This window comes from Anneissia japonica, unplaced genomic scaffold (genome assembly GCF_011630105.1).
Source record: "Anneissia japonica isolate Jap-2015-1 unplaced genomic scaffold, ASM1163010v1 scaffold11229_len202898_cov190, whole genome shotgun sequence".
In the NCBI taxonomy this organism is placed as follows: Eukaryota; Metazoa; Echinodermata; class Crinoidea; order Comatulida; family Comatulidae; genus Anneissia; species Anneissia japonica.
In genome coordinates, this window is record NW_022743271.1 from 100,447 (window position 1) to 114,404 (window position 13,958).

General features: G+C 34.3%; 1 protein-coding gene across 1 annotated transcript in view; it reads left to right on the forward strand.

Annotated features, from left to right (window-relative positions):
* Window positions 1-2,380: 2,380 nt before the first annotated feature.
* Window positions 2,381-13,958, forward strand: part of LOC117119428 (rab GTPase-binding effector protein 1-like) — a 34,447-nt gene continuing 22,869 nt past the window's right edge. The window contains exons 1-4 of the mRNA XM_033264249.1: window positions 2,381-2,770; window positions 8,891-9,040; window positions 11,016-11,189; window positions 11,872-12,010. Coding sequence (XP_033120140.1) covers window positions 2,575-2,770; window positions 8,891-9,040; window positions 11,016-11,189; window positions 11,872-12,010 — 659 coding nt within the window. The 5' untranslated portion in view covers window positions 2,381-2,574. The remainder of the gene's footprint in view (window positions 2,771-8,890; window positions 9,041-11,015; window positions 11,190-11,871; window positions 12,011-13,958) is intronic.

Below are 13,958 nucleotides of genomic sequence, written 5' to 3' on the forward strand. Positions count from 1 at the left end.
ACGGGTCCTGAAAAGGTAGGTCTAGAATTCTTTTTTTCCCTTTTTTTGTTGCCCAAGGGAAGGGTCAGGACCCATGACCCCCCCTCCCCCAGATCCGCCAATGTGAATTGCGAGAAAATGTAACTCGGTCTGGGACTGGATAAACATTCTTTTCCCATCCTTCTCCTCCTTCCTTCTTTTTTTTCTTGCATTTCTTTCCCATCATACAAAAATCTCCAGACATAATATATTTGTTGTCAAAAAGTGGGGGGGGGGGGCGCTTACTTACTTACTTACTTACTTACTACTTACTTACTTACTTACTTACTTACTTAAGGCTTACTTACTTACTTAAGGCTTACTTACTTGCTTACTTACTTGGAGAAATGGAAATCTGTAGAACTGCAATAACGCAACTAAAATAAAAAACATTCATATATAAAATTTAACACCTACTGCCCCCACCACCGCCAACTAAAAGATAGAGAATTGACCCATTGACATGAATGATACTGCGTGTTTTTACAAGACACGAAGGCTAAATGATAAATTTAGACTGAACATTCAAATTCAAATTTTATTTTCGAATGAACATAACATAAAAAGGGGAAACATGGCATCCTAGGATTGTCAAAAAGTTAAAAAAAACTATCAAGTGACCCAAACAAAATCCACATACAACAAAACATATATAAGCTAGCACTATAGAAATTTAGCAATAAACGAATAAATCTAACTGCCGTACGTCTAAGACAAACCAACTTTTCTATTAAAGAAGATTATGCTTCCTTAGGAAATAAAGGCTATAAAATTTCGGTTTGATAAAAATAGTCTTTAATTAATATGGGTACCATATAGGTATGCATTTAGTTCTGAATGTTAATAAACTTGGATGTCACCCTCTAACAATAAATATAAAATGTAATAAAAATTATGAAACGTTAAGATTGTTTGAGTCTGTCTGCACTTGGTCTGAATAAGGAGGACGGGCATTCCAATGCCCAAATGAAGTATCCGGTGAATCTGTGCCGTACCCTTTCCAAAATGTCACGGTAAATTGCCACGCTGTAGTGCCAACCACAAGGATATCCCTAAAGGGACGACACAAACTTCTTTTTGTAAGCATTTTCCTTGTGTTCTTCCAAATATTCTTTTGACAATCCCAAGCATCTTAGAAGCTTGAAACCGCATACACATGCCTACCCCAACGCATCATTAGAAAATTATACCAAGGTATTTAAAAAAATTAACTGAATCAAGAATGGTATACCATTTTACTTTTGTTTATATTTGCCTGACTACTCCAAGAGACAATTCTATTTAGAGTACTCTGCAGTTTATCAACATCAGATCTTACTTACACCATAAAGCACTGTGTCACATCAGCATGCTGGGGGGGGGGGACAAAAGTGCACACACGGGGGAGGTCGGAAACAAATGTTGAACTACCGAACCTGTGGGACTCTCCTGACAGAACAGGAACTCAATTAACCCGACCCGAATGCGCACCCTTAAATTAAACTTTTTGATATCTACATGAAGAAACGAGTAAACCAATTTGGCCACGGATTCCATAAAGTTTGTTTAGAAGAAGTAAGTGATTAATTCGATCAAACGCGTTGGACTAATCTAAAAATACTGCACGGTGAAGTGAATAGAAGATTTTGTTGATGGGATGGGAGTTTACAATTATTTTCAACAATTTGCAAAAAATTGAGGTAAGGGAAATGGGACGATAATTAGTGACATGACTATACATAAAATATTTGGAATCGATACACATCATGAAAAATAAAGATTTTAATTTTACTTGGCTTATTAGGTATGTATGCAGAAACAATCCGAGTCACGAAAGTGGAAATAATGTACAGCTGACCACGTTGTGCAGCCAATCAGATAGAAGAAATTGGCAACAACCTATCGATTAATAAATTAATCGAGCAATCAATCAATCAATCAATCAATCAGTCAAACAATCACAATCAGCCAAACAAACCAACCAATCAGTTATCTATCAATAACCAAAACAATCAATCAATCAACCATCGATCAATCGGTCAAATAATCAATTATCTATTCCAGTCAATCAAAAACGATCGATAGCCTTCAACGTACAAGTTCCGATCGTTTTGCTTGTATAAAAAGTGGCCGAAAAAGAGCTATCACCACTCCACATCTGTATCGTGTTTCCATTTAACGAAGAGTCTTCGTTTTCCCATGTAGGACATATATATTCCATGGTTTTCCTGTGTAATGTTCTATAACGTTACTGTTTCCCTGCCTAGGCTGTGACAATACTGTATGTAAGTTTTTAAAAATTACCGGTATGTACAGTATTTAGAAATTACTTACTGCTCTCTTCACGGCTCAGTAGTTTCGACAGATTGTCAATAATGGGCATGCGCATGTTATGTTCGATTGATAAGGAATGGGATCGGACGACGCCGAGGTGAATCATGGAATTTTCACAAAAATAACGATTTGTAATTAAGCCTGTATGGTGATAATTTGAGAAAGAGGATATATTTGGAGTTGGATGAATAATTTTATTTTGTTTCAATTGTGAACTCTTTACACTGTCTAAAAGTAATTGATATGGAAAATCAAGCGCATAACTTGATTGGTATGCAGGAGCCTACTGCCTGTGCTGCTGCAGGAGGAGGAGAAGGTAGTGTGCCTAGATATCCACTGTCGGGCGGTGCCCGATATGTTGATGTTGGACAAGAGGGCCTAGAAATCGATAGCGTTAACAGCCAACCATATCGGGGACCAGGCAGTGTAGCAGCACCAGGTAAGCGCATTCACATTCTAACGTAACCATAGTAGGCATATGTTGCATGCTGTGTTTTGTAATTTTAATTACTTTGTAGGCCTGGGCTGGGACATTCTGTTCTGTGTAAAGACGAGTAAAAAGGCAAAGCCGAAGGAAAGAGACCGGTTTATAGTTAGGCTACCCTCGACTCGAGCCCTAGCCTAGCCAAGGTAGCCTAGGCCTAGATAAGAATATTCGTTGCTTTGGAATTTTGTTCAGATCTGGTGTAAATGCAGGCAGGCTCTCAACTCAGGCTTGCCTCTCCTCCACCTGTTGAAAGACATGCTAGAATGCATAATTTGTGTTTGCAGTTTGGAATAAAATGAGTCACAGAAAGGACAGTTGCATTCTAAAGTATTTTTAGGACCTTAATTTGCGCTTTGGTACTGTAACTTAAATTTGCACAGAATATAATATATTATTACAGTTTGGTGTACACAGAATCTTAAACTAACCTAGTCATAATTAGGCCACTGCATATTAATATTCAGTTTGTATATTATTTTATTAAAAATATAGCATTATTTAATATTAGTCTTGAGCCTGATTTTCTGCAAAATTTGCACTTTAGCCTATAATAAATGGGTGCTTAATATCATAATAATTTCAAAAAGCATGGATAGATTTTTGCACGGGAGATATTCCTTTGGTTAGGCAGTCTGGCAATCGTTATTTTGCATGGGAATACCATATAAAGTTAGTAACAAAATTTGTGTAGAAAACTAACAAAATTGGTATAGAAATGTAATGTGTGAAATTAATGAAAATAGGATGCAAATTTTGCTTAGAAATTAGGCCTAGTCTTTTACATTTTCGTGCAAATTTTGGAGAAAATTAGGCCTTGGCATTAAACTTAGTTACAATATTCTGCACTTCTGTATTCTTAATCTTACAAATTTTCATCCCAAATTTGAGTTATTTTTTGGTGTATCCCTCATGAAATAATATAATACTGTATGTCTCCCTGAAGACAAAAACCAGGAAAAACCTGGGCTCAAAAGTCGATTTTAATTAGAAGAAAATCTGTATTTAAAAAAATTTGCATGACATTAAATTTGGGGATTTAATACTACAGCAAATCTGTCAGTCTAGTAGAAAATTATATCCCATATTTTAATGTGTCTAATGGTTGCTGCATGGTAAACTTTGTAGCATCACTGGCTCATTAATTCTTCTAAATGCTAAAATGGAAATGCTATTAAAATTAATTAAAAATCCATTTAAAATGCATTAAACGTTAACAGTGGAGGTATTCCGTGGTAGTTAAGAATAAAATATTATAAATCATGTAACATGACTGAAAAGAACTCGATTCCCTAAACCCTGATATTAGAGCATAACTTCATTCCTGTACATGGCTAGTCACTAGCTGTTATGTGAAAAATAGAGTAATAAAAAATTCACAACTTTTATCGTAAAATATTTAACTTTAAAGTACTGTATAAGCAATCCATGTGGCAATAAATGTCTTTCACAGATTTGATAAGTGTACAATATTAGCAAAGTTCTATAGTCTGAAAGGTTGCAGTGTGTGTTAATTGTAAATAAATGAGTCCCCTTGTCAAATATTGGTCTACTTGTATTCATGTACTTTGATGCTATTTCAGGACTACTGTATTGTGCTGTTTCCACATAATCAAGACATGGAAAGTTTGCTCAGAATAAGCACACACTTTGTTTGGAGCTCAAAAATTTGACCTTGATAATAAATAAATAAATCAATCAGTCAATCAATCAATCAAGTGTACACCATTATGACCTTACTCTTTACTTTACAAATCTGTGCAATTCAAATGCTGTATCAAGTTTCATTAAAAAATAAAAAAAATTCTATTTGTAAAATAACTGTTTCTAGTCAACAAAAGCTCCGCATATATTACTGGTAGAAACTGAAATTTGAAGTAAAATAGGACACTCTTTACATCTGTTTGTACAGTAAATATAATTTGCCATATGTCCAGCTCAACATGCCTACTATAATTATAGCCTACTTGATACTGTATCTACCGTTTATATAGTATTCATTAACAGCACTGATTTTAGTAGTAGTTTGAAGTCATTCATTACTATGTCTTTGTCTACATTATTATACTGTATCTGTAGACCCTTATTATTGATAGCCTATAGTAAACAAACAAGTAACATCAGTATGTTAATAAGGGAGTTGCATTGTAATTCACCACTTTGGTCCATCAAATTAATGCATTATCATTTTTCTGTTATAGTATTACCTCCACTAAGGAGGTTTTAGTTATGTGAATTCACCCCTCACTGTCAGCAAGATTACACAAAAAATTAGAATGGATCATCATAAAATTTAGTGGAATGGTACTAAATAAGAAAGAGCATAGAGAAAATAGAACAGAAGGAGTGCTATCGAGCGAAGATCAAAGGTACAGACCTCCTAGCCGCGATCGTAATTATCTCACCGTTACGTAACGTACTTCACAACTAGATAAGCTGAAATAGGCAAACGCGCATGCGTCGATAGCTCTTACAATCAAAACATTAGCGAACGTATCGCGAGCGCGATCGTCGTGATTGAATGATATGATGATATCGATCTAGGCCTAGGCCCTAGACTTATGAAACTGGAGGCAGCAGGAGAAATAGAAAACCAATTAAATGATGATGTTTTAATTGGCATGTGCGTTTTGAAGAGAGTGTGCAAGTGTATTATTTTTAGCCTACAGGACAGGTTGCAGGCTAGGCCTAGGCTTCACCGGGAGTAGATCTAGGCCTAGGATGAATAGCCAATAATCTTATAGTTAGGATCGGCCTAGGGGCCTACGTAGTACACGGTCTTCTTGATTGATATTTAATAAAGGCCTAGCTATGTTAGATTTAATGAATACTAGGCCTTAGCTTACCACTGGTACCTGTTGTGGTGGCCAGTACCAGAACACAAGGCCCTGGCAATATTAATATTTTCTAATTCATTTAATAATACAAATTTGTAAGCCTAGTGTAGAGCCTACCCTAGGCCTACACTACTTGCTGTAGACGGGGGCCTGTAATTATGCAGCCTAGTAGCTAGACCTAGGTTATGATAGTTTGTGTGTCAATACTAAATTTAATATTTATGCATTTTCATTATATTCTTTACTGATTGAACCTATATAAAAATTAATATATTATGATTTTTAAATCTCCACCACCCATATTTCATCAAAAACTATGATATACTGTAAATGGTAGATTTTCGCAGGGATGCATTTTAATTTTCCTGGTGTTGATAGACCGGCAAGTACATTTTTGGAAGACGATGCTATTATTGGAGGGGTGAAGGGCTATTGCATCAACATTGACCCATCCCATAATGCAGAGTGTGTTATTTTATTTGCAAAAGACCTGGAGATGCAATTTTTTAATGCTTTAAAGCAACTACTGTATACTGTAGTTGTAAATGTTGGATAAAAATCAATGCTTTCTTAAATGTTTATGTTAAACGAATGAAAGTGGCAAAGTTTCAAAAAAGGGAAGGAACTGTCATAAATTGTTGAATGGGCTTTGTGTAAATAGTAGAAATTTAATTTGGTAATAAATACACAGGTGAGACAGTACCGTAAGAGTAATATTTGTTTGTTGATTAAAGTGTATCCTGCATCATGCACAGATAAAATTTGAGTGAAGTCATGAATGTTCATAATTTTGATCAGATAGTGAGTACAGTAATGATGAATGGTGAGTTAATACTGTTAGGGTAATCGTTTTACTTTTCAAATAATCAGAATAATGACAAGCAAAGACAACTTCAAATCTCATTCGTAATTTGGTGGTTCTGAAAAGAACCGTTTGGTTTGGAAAAAATTGGCATGCCACACATGATCTGGCTTTCTTCTTTCTTCGAAGATGCAATTCGTCAATGGTGTTTCTTGCCATCGTCATCAGGAAGACCTCAGATGGAGTGGTTGTTCGTGATTCTACAAAATGAAGTAAAAAGCATTATTTCCAACATGAAAAATTGTTGCAAAATCAATAAATAAAAATGTGGGCCTGTCGATATGGACAAAAGCTACAGTACAGTATTATAAACGAATATAATTATAATAATCGGTCGGGCCCTAGCCTGGGGAAAATGATTTTTAAATGAAAATGATAGGTAGGACCATGGGCAGGACTCAGCAAAGCTAGCCTAGGCCTATAACTATAGGCCTACAACAATAATATTTTTGTTATTTATAATTAATAAAAACAAAGAATACGTGGGCAAAGAAAGTAAAAGTGAACAGTACAGTCAGTGTTTTTAAATTTTTTAAAAATTTTTTCATTTTTAAGGGCCAAACATGACAGTCGTAAGTACTGTAAAGTGAAGACCTGGACGTAACTGCAAATGAGTCTACTAAGCGTAGTCCTAGGCTTACACATGAGTGCCACAGAGGCCGATCGAACAGATTTTAGGCCACATTATGGTCTTAATATCTCGACCGGACATGACCGGACATGGTTAGTTTGTGTACCAAATGAAAGATACAGCTTTCTACTTTCGTCTGAACTAAATTTTATTAACCTGCAACAACCGGAACACTTTACAAACATTATTTATTGACATCACTTTCGTTCTGACAATAAAAATAAGCCAATACTTACAACTGATAAAAGAAACAGTTATTTTAAGCCGATTTAACGTTTAAAGTATGTATTTTTTCGCCGAAAAAAACTCTGTCTGAATATACCAAACACGCACACAAACAAACCATGGATGATGAACTGCGCATGTGTTTTTTAATTCTAATGTTTAAATGTTTGTGTATTAAGTACTCAACTAACGCAAGAGCGTCTATAGGGGTTTACACTTAAGCGGCGAGGAGCTGTGTGTTACAAAGAGATAGTGCTGTGATAAGCTCCGCGGGTGGCCGTAGTGCAATTTAATAGGCACTAGCTGATTGTTTAATTGGATTAAAGATAAGCGATAAAGTCGATGTTACTCCTTCTGTTCTATTTTCTTTATGGAAAGAGGTGTTTAAATTTTGGACAGAACAGTCACAGATCAAGGTCAAGGTCATGAAAATTTAATAAAGGAAAATAATGGAATTGCCCATTATATACACAGCCTATAGTACCGGTATGTATTGTTGGGTATTCAGCACAGATGGAAAACAATGGAATTGCCCATCAATCACGGCTTGTGTTTTGTTTGGTATTCATACACAGGACGGAGGTAAACTATGCATTCTATGGAATGAATGCTCTATTTATGGTCTCTGTATAATCAATTTAGGCATTTTTGTTAAAATACAAACCCAGACACAGTCCTCTATGCTTTTTAATTCAAATGTTTCTGACTGAGTCCAGTGCATATAATGACTTGGGAAAAGGTTTACCATGCCAAGTATCATGAAAAACATTTTAGGATGCTTGATATGATTACTAGATTATAAACTTGAGTAATTGTTAGGTAAAGCCTGATGAGTGTCATTTCCAGATATAATTTTTTAATTTTGAATGCACCAAGGATACCAATAACTTAGCTGGCCCGGGGTCCACCTAATTTATTTTTTTAATGAAAAAAAAAAAAAAGAAAAAAAAAAAAAGCCAAAAAGACATTTACATTCAAATTTAAAAATGTATTGTTTCATGCAAAATAAAAAAAAAGAAACTTTTTTGAAATTAAAATGCCCATTTTGAAGTATAGGAACATATTTAAAAAATCCACTTAAACATACATAGAAATTAGTGTATACAAAAAATGTTTACAGTACCTATAATTTTACATTGAAAAATGATAGAAACAAGTCACAGCATTTTATTATTTTTTTTTCATTATTTAGTATTAAAATCAGGGTACACCTTTTTTAAATTCAATCATTTCTGTTCTCAAGTTATTAATTTGTATGTTACTGCAATATAGCAAGTTAATTTACAAATTATTTTTTTATGATTTTTTATCAATTTTTTCAGAGTGCCATTTCTGGCCATTTATCAACATTGACTTTTTGGCCCCACTCTATTTCGAATTCTTGGATCCGCCACTGATTTAATTTGGTCTACTCTCATATTTACATGTTAGCGAGGGTTTTCCCATATCCCCCAGAAAACCTGCTACTGGATTATGTGAATATGTATTATCTAGTTCGTTAATATCTTATCCTTTTGAAGGTTCCCAAAACAATGAAGTAATGATGCTTCAAAGTGAGATAACGCAGCTGCAGAAGAACCAGCAGTTACTGATACAGCAACGGCAGGCACTGGAGGCAGACTTTGCACAAAAGAGGGCCAAGTTCAAAGAGCTGTTTCTTGCAAGAGAAGGTAAACATTGAAATGATTCTTTGTATTTGGTATGTAGTACATAGTGTAATATTGATTTTTTTGTAATCATTAGCATCATCATCATCATCAGCGTCATAATTATTAACATCATCATCATTAATCGTCATCATCATCTTCACCACTACCAGCATCATCATCTTTATATCATCACCAATGGCAGCTTCACCATCACCACCATCATCATTTATAAATAACCATACTCATCATCATAATCATAATATAATCATCATCATTATCACCACCACCACCATCATTACCACTACCAGCATGATCATCATCATTATAACATCACCAATAGCCGGCAGCTTCATCACGACCACCATCATTTATAATTATAATCATCGTCATCATAATCATCGTCATCATAATCATCATCATCATTATCACCACCATCATTACCACTACCAGCATCATCATTATATCATCACCAATGGCCGGCAGCTTCATCACCACCACCACTACCACCATCATTTATAATTATCATAATCATAATATAATCATCATCATCATCATCATTATCACCACCACCACCATCATTACCACTACCAGCATCATCATCATCATTATATCATCACCAATGGCCGGCAGCTTCATCACCACCACCATCATCATTTATAATTATCATAATCATCATAATAATCATCATCATCATCATTATCACCACCATCATCACCACCACCATCATCATTTATAATTATCATAATCATCATAATCATCATCATCACCACCACCATCATCATTTATAATTATCATAATCATCATAATCATCATCATTATCACCACCATCATTACCACTACCATCATCGTCATCATTATTACCATCATCATAATTATTATCCTCATCAGCTAGAGCATCATTATCACATCAAAAGCTGATATACATGCACTGCAAGTTAAAAGCCTTTTTAAGATGATACCGCAATTCTATTCTTAGTTTCATTCCAGTTGTATAGTAACCTGCATAAGATGAGATCAAGCTTATTATTATGAACGCAATATAATGTACATAAAATTTTCCTTTCTTGTTACATTACAGTAAGAGTAATAGCATACACCTATAACCATACACAAAAAAATATCATACTGAAAATATAATTTTACTGTGTGTACTCTAGCATTGGCAACAAATCCATCAATGGAATGTTGAGGGTAATCTGAATTGTTGACAAATGATTTCCTGCATCTGCCTGTATTGCATTTAAAAAGACATATTTGCAGTTGATGCAAGTGGTCATTCAAAATCTTTTTTACTGACTGTAACACATCACATTTTAACTGTATGACAATGATACGATACTAGATAATTATGTATAGGTAATATTGGGAGAAGCCACTTCAGACAGACCTGGTTTATAATGAGCTTTCTGAATGCATACTTGCTTAATTGTATAATTTTGCTTTGTGTGGTTAAGTTATATCAATAGTCAGTGACTTGAGAGAGACAATTGATAAACTAGTAAAAACTAAGAATAGCGAATAGCAGAACCCCTCCTTTGGGACCTCTATTAAGGGGACACTTTTTTGGCCATGATAACGAAAGGAACACTATGGACAACTCATATAAGGCAAGTCGAATTAGGTAGTGTTAAAGTAGCGGCTCCACAGCCTACAGCCATAAATCTGGAGGTGGAACAAGTCTTCTTGGATTATAAACTGTAGGTCCAGTGTACACAATTGGCTCATGCAGGACGAAGCTGGTGAGCTTTCAATGCACAGATGGCATGTTGCTTTTTGTCAGATAACTGACTTGTAACATGTCTTGTGCACACATATTTGACTGGTTTATTAATGTAGAGTCGCGTCCCATCCCGGCACCACAGTACATTATGTTTGGTATGGTGATGGTTGGGGACTAAGTTGTATAGTTGGGGACTATAGTAAGTTGTGTGTAGCTGAGAGGTATCACAAAACAAAAACGTAAAGGCTTACTGTACATGTATACTTCTATTTGTAGCCGAGTTGGTAAAAGAGGCAAACGATATACAGAAGGAGAGGGATAATTATAGCAAAGAGCTAGAGGAAATTAAAACACTGGCAGCATTCGCTGAAACTTCTAAATATGAGGAATTGAACGAGGTGAAGGCAAAACATCAGCAAGACATTGCATCCATGCAGAAGATGGTGGATGGTAATCTAGATTTTTGTTGTTCATAATTTATTTATTTGTTTTTTATTTTTAATAAATAAATTAATAAAAAATAATTGAAAATTTGTTTTAAAGTCTGTCAAAACTTATCTGGAAAATAGATGACAGATTTTGTATAGTGTGTATTGCTTTTATTTCAATTAAGTTTTGACAGACTAAACAAATTTTATTTATTTTTTGTTATTAATACAGTACTTAGATATATCCTTTGCGAACCTTTGAAAGAAAAGATATGTCGATACCACTCTCCGTTAAGGAGTTATGATTCTTTAAGTAACATGACCTCTGAAAAAATGACCAGCATGCTACAGTATATGCTATTCGGTCGAACAGTGAAATAATGGCAATGTGTGTGTTAACGCTACACAAATTGGTGTTCCATTTTCCAGTTCCATGAAGGCACATTGATACAATGTGGACTTTTTTTCAAAATTTATTTGGACTGCAAGACCTATTGATACTGATATTGACCTGAAGTCAGATCAATAAACACACGAAGAGGTAATTAATTTGATATAATAAAACACTGAAATTTTGCTAGATATTCCGTGGTGTTATAAAGTGTTTCCAGACTACATATAAGTGGTGGGTTCTTGGTAAGTTTTTGTTGTTTCTGTTATTGATTTTCTTATATCAATTATTTTAAAAATCCCAATTACTACAGAGGCAGTTGCTGTCACAACTGCAGAGGTAGGAGCAAGCTATCAGCAGGAGAGGCTTAAGTTGTTGGAGGCTAACGATCGCCTGTCTGAAGAGTTACAGAAAATTCATTCCTACGTAAATGAACATCTTTCAGGAGAAAGGTAAGCAATGATTTATTAAAATAATCACTGATTTATTATAGTAATCAATTATTCAATATAAATTGTTATCAAACAATATTATTCATTACTACTATGGCTATGAGTACTGAGGGCGAGTCCACATAATTTGCTGGAGGAATACAGAAATAGAAAAAAGGCACTCTTGTATTAAATGACAGTCTTCTGTCTTGTTACCCTTCCCATCTTATTAGTGACCGTCGCTGAAAATCACCCTCTCTTGATCAGCCCAATTATCATATAGTTTAATTAGTCTGTGGAGCCAAGTTGGCCAAATACTGCAAGTATTGCCATACAAGATTCTATACCAGTGGCTGATCCAGGAATTCAAAATAGAGGGGGCCGAGAAAAGGACTTTCACTGATGGTGGGTACATACTACTTCAGCCCCACAATGGTTGAAAATTTATGATTTTAGCATTATTATTAAAGACAAAAAATGACCCTTCAAATAATTTTGATTATAATATTGAGAAAGGGTGGTATAGTGTATGCGATAAGCAGTTTGGATTTTATTTATCGTATACATTTAAAACATTACAGTCATAAAAAAGGTGTTTGGTGTGTGCTCTGAAAGAATCACCTGAGCAAATCCGAAGGACTCGTTTTTGAAGACCAAAAATGAAATCAATGTTGGTTGATTCAAAGCTGGACCAGGGCAAAACAGTGTTCCTTACGTATAATATAAAATACAATTTTATATGTAAGAAATACAATGAAAACAATTTATACATAAATAAATGATGGCCAGTAAGGATTATATTATCATTAGGTACGTACAATCTTGGTTACCAATGCAATTGAGAGACTCAAAAGAATATAATCACCGTATCATGAAATTGGAGGAGGTTAAGTAAGCATAGATGCAAACAATAAACTTGGCAAGAAAATTAAATAATTACACAATGGTCAATAACGTACACATCTTTTCAGTGCACATCGTTGGACATCAAATTTAGGATGGCAGCAAATGTAATTAAAAATGCAGTTGCAGGTGGAAAGAACAGATAAAACAATGTTCCTTTGATAGTATAAGATACAATTTTATTTATAAGAAATGCAATGAAGAGGCTTATAGAAAACAATTTATACATAAATAAATGATGGCCAGTAAGTATTATATTATTAGGTACATACAATCTAATAAGTGTACAACATTGGGCATCACAAATTTGTGATGGCAGCGAAGGTATTTTAGAATTTCGAATGCAAACATGCATATAAATTTAGGACATAATATATTAATAATTAAACAATTGTCAATGACAACAGATCTACTAAATGTGCATCTTTAGGCATAACTTAATTATGATGGCAGCAAAGGTAATTACAAAACAAAAAAGAAAAAAGAAAAAAACTATTGCATGCCAGAACAACAACAACTTAATAGTCGAGAACATCAATCCAAAAGTTATTTGCATCTTATATTTGTTGTGCACTAAGAATGTTATTTAGATGGCGTACAAAATGCAATGCAGACTTATGTTGGAGAAAAAAGGAATGCAGAGGCATTGTTATGCAGATGAAAGAATTAAGTATGCAAAGACATTCTGAAAAGTATGTATGCAAATACATATGATAGTAAAATAACTTTAACCTTGACATAGTTTAGTTAAGCAGGTGATAGCAACAAAGGTAATTAACTATGCAAGTTTTAAAGATGCCAGAAATATTTGTGCAATTTTGCGTTTGGCTTCACATAGAATAAAAATTTAAATAAAAAATTATATTCTATTGAAGGTGCAAGACAGTATTAAAAATAAATGTTATATTGCAATTTAGTTAAGCTAACTTAATGCAAACAAGTCATGGTGGTCAGTGACGTCTAAATCAAAATGACGTATTTATATGGAATACAATGTAGTAACAGTTATATTATAATTTTCTAATATAAAGATAACATTACTCAATATGCAACACCTGTTCAGATT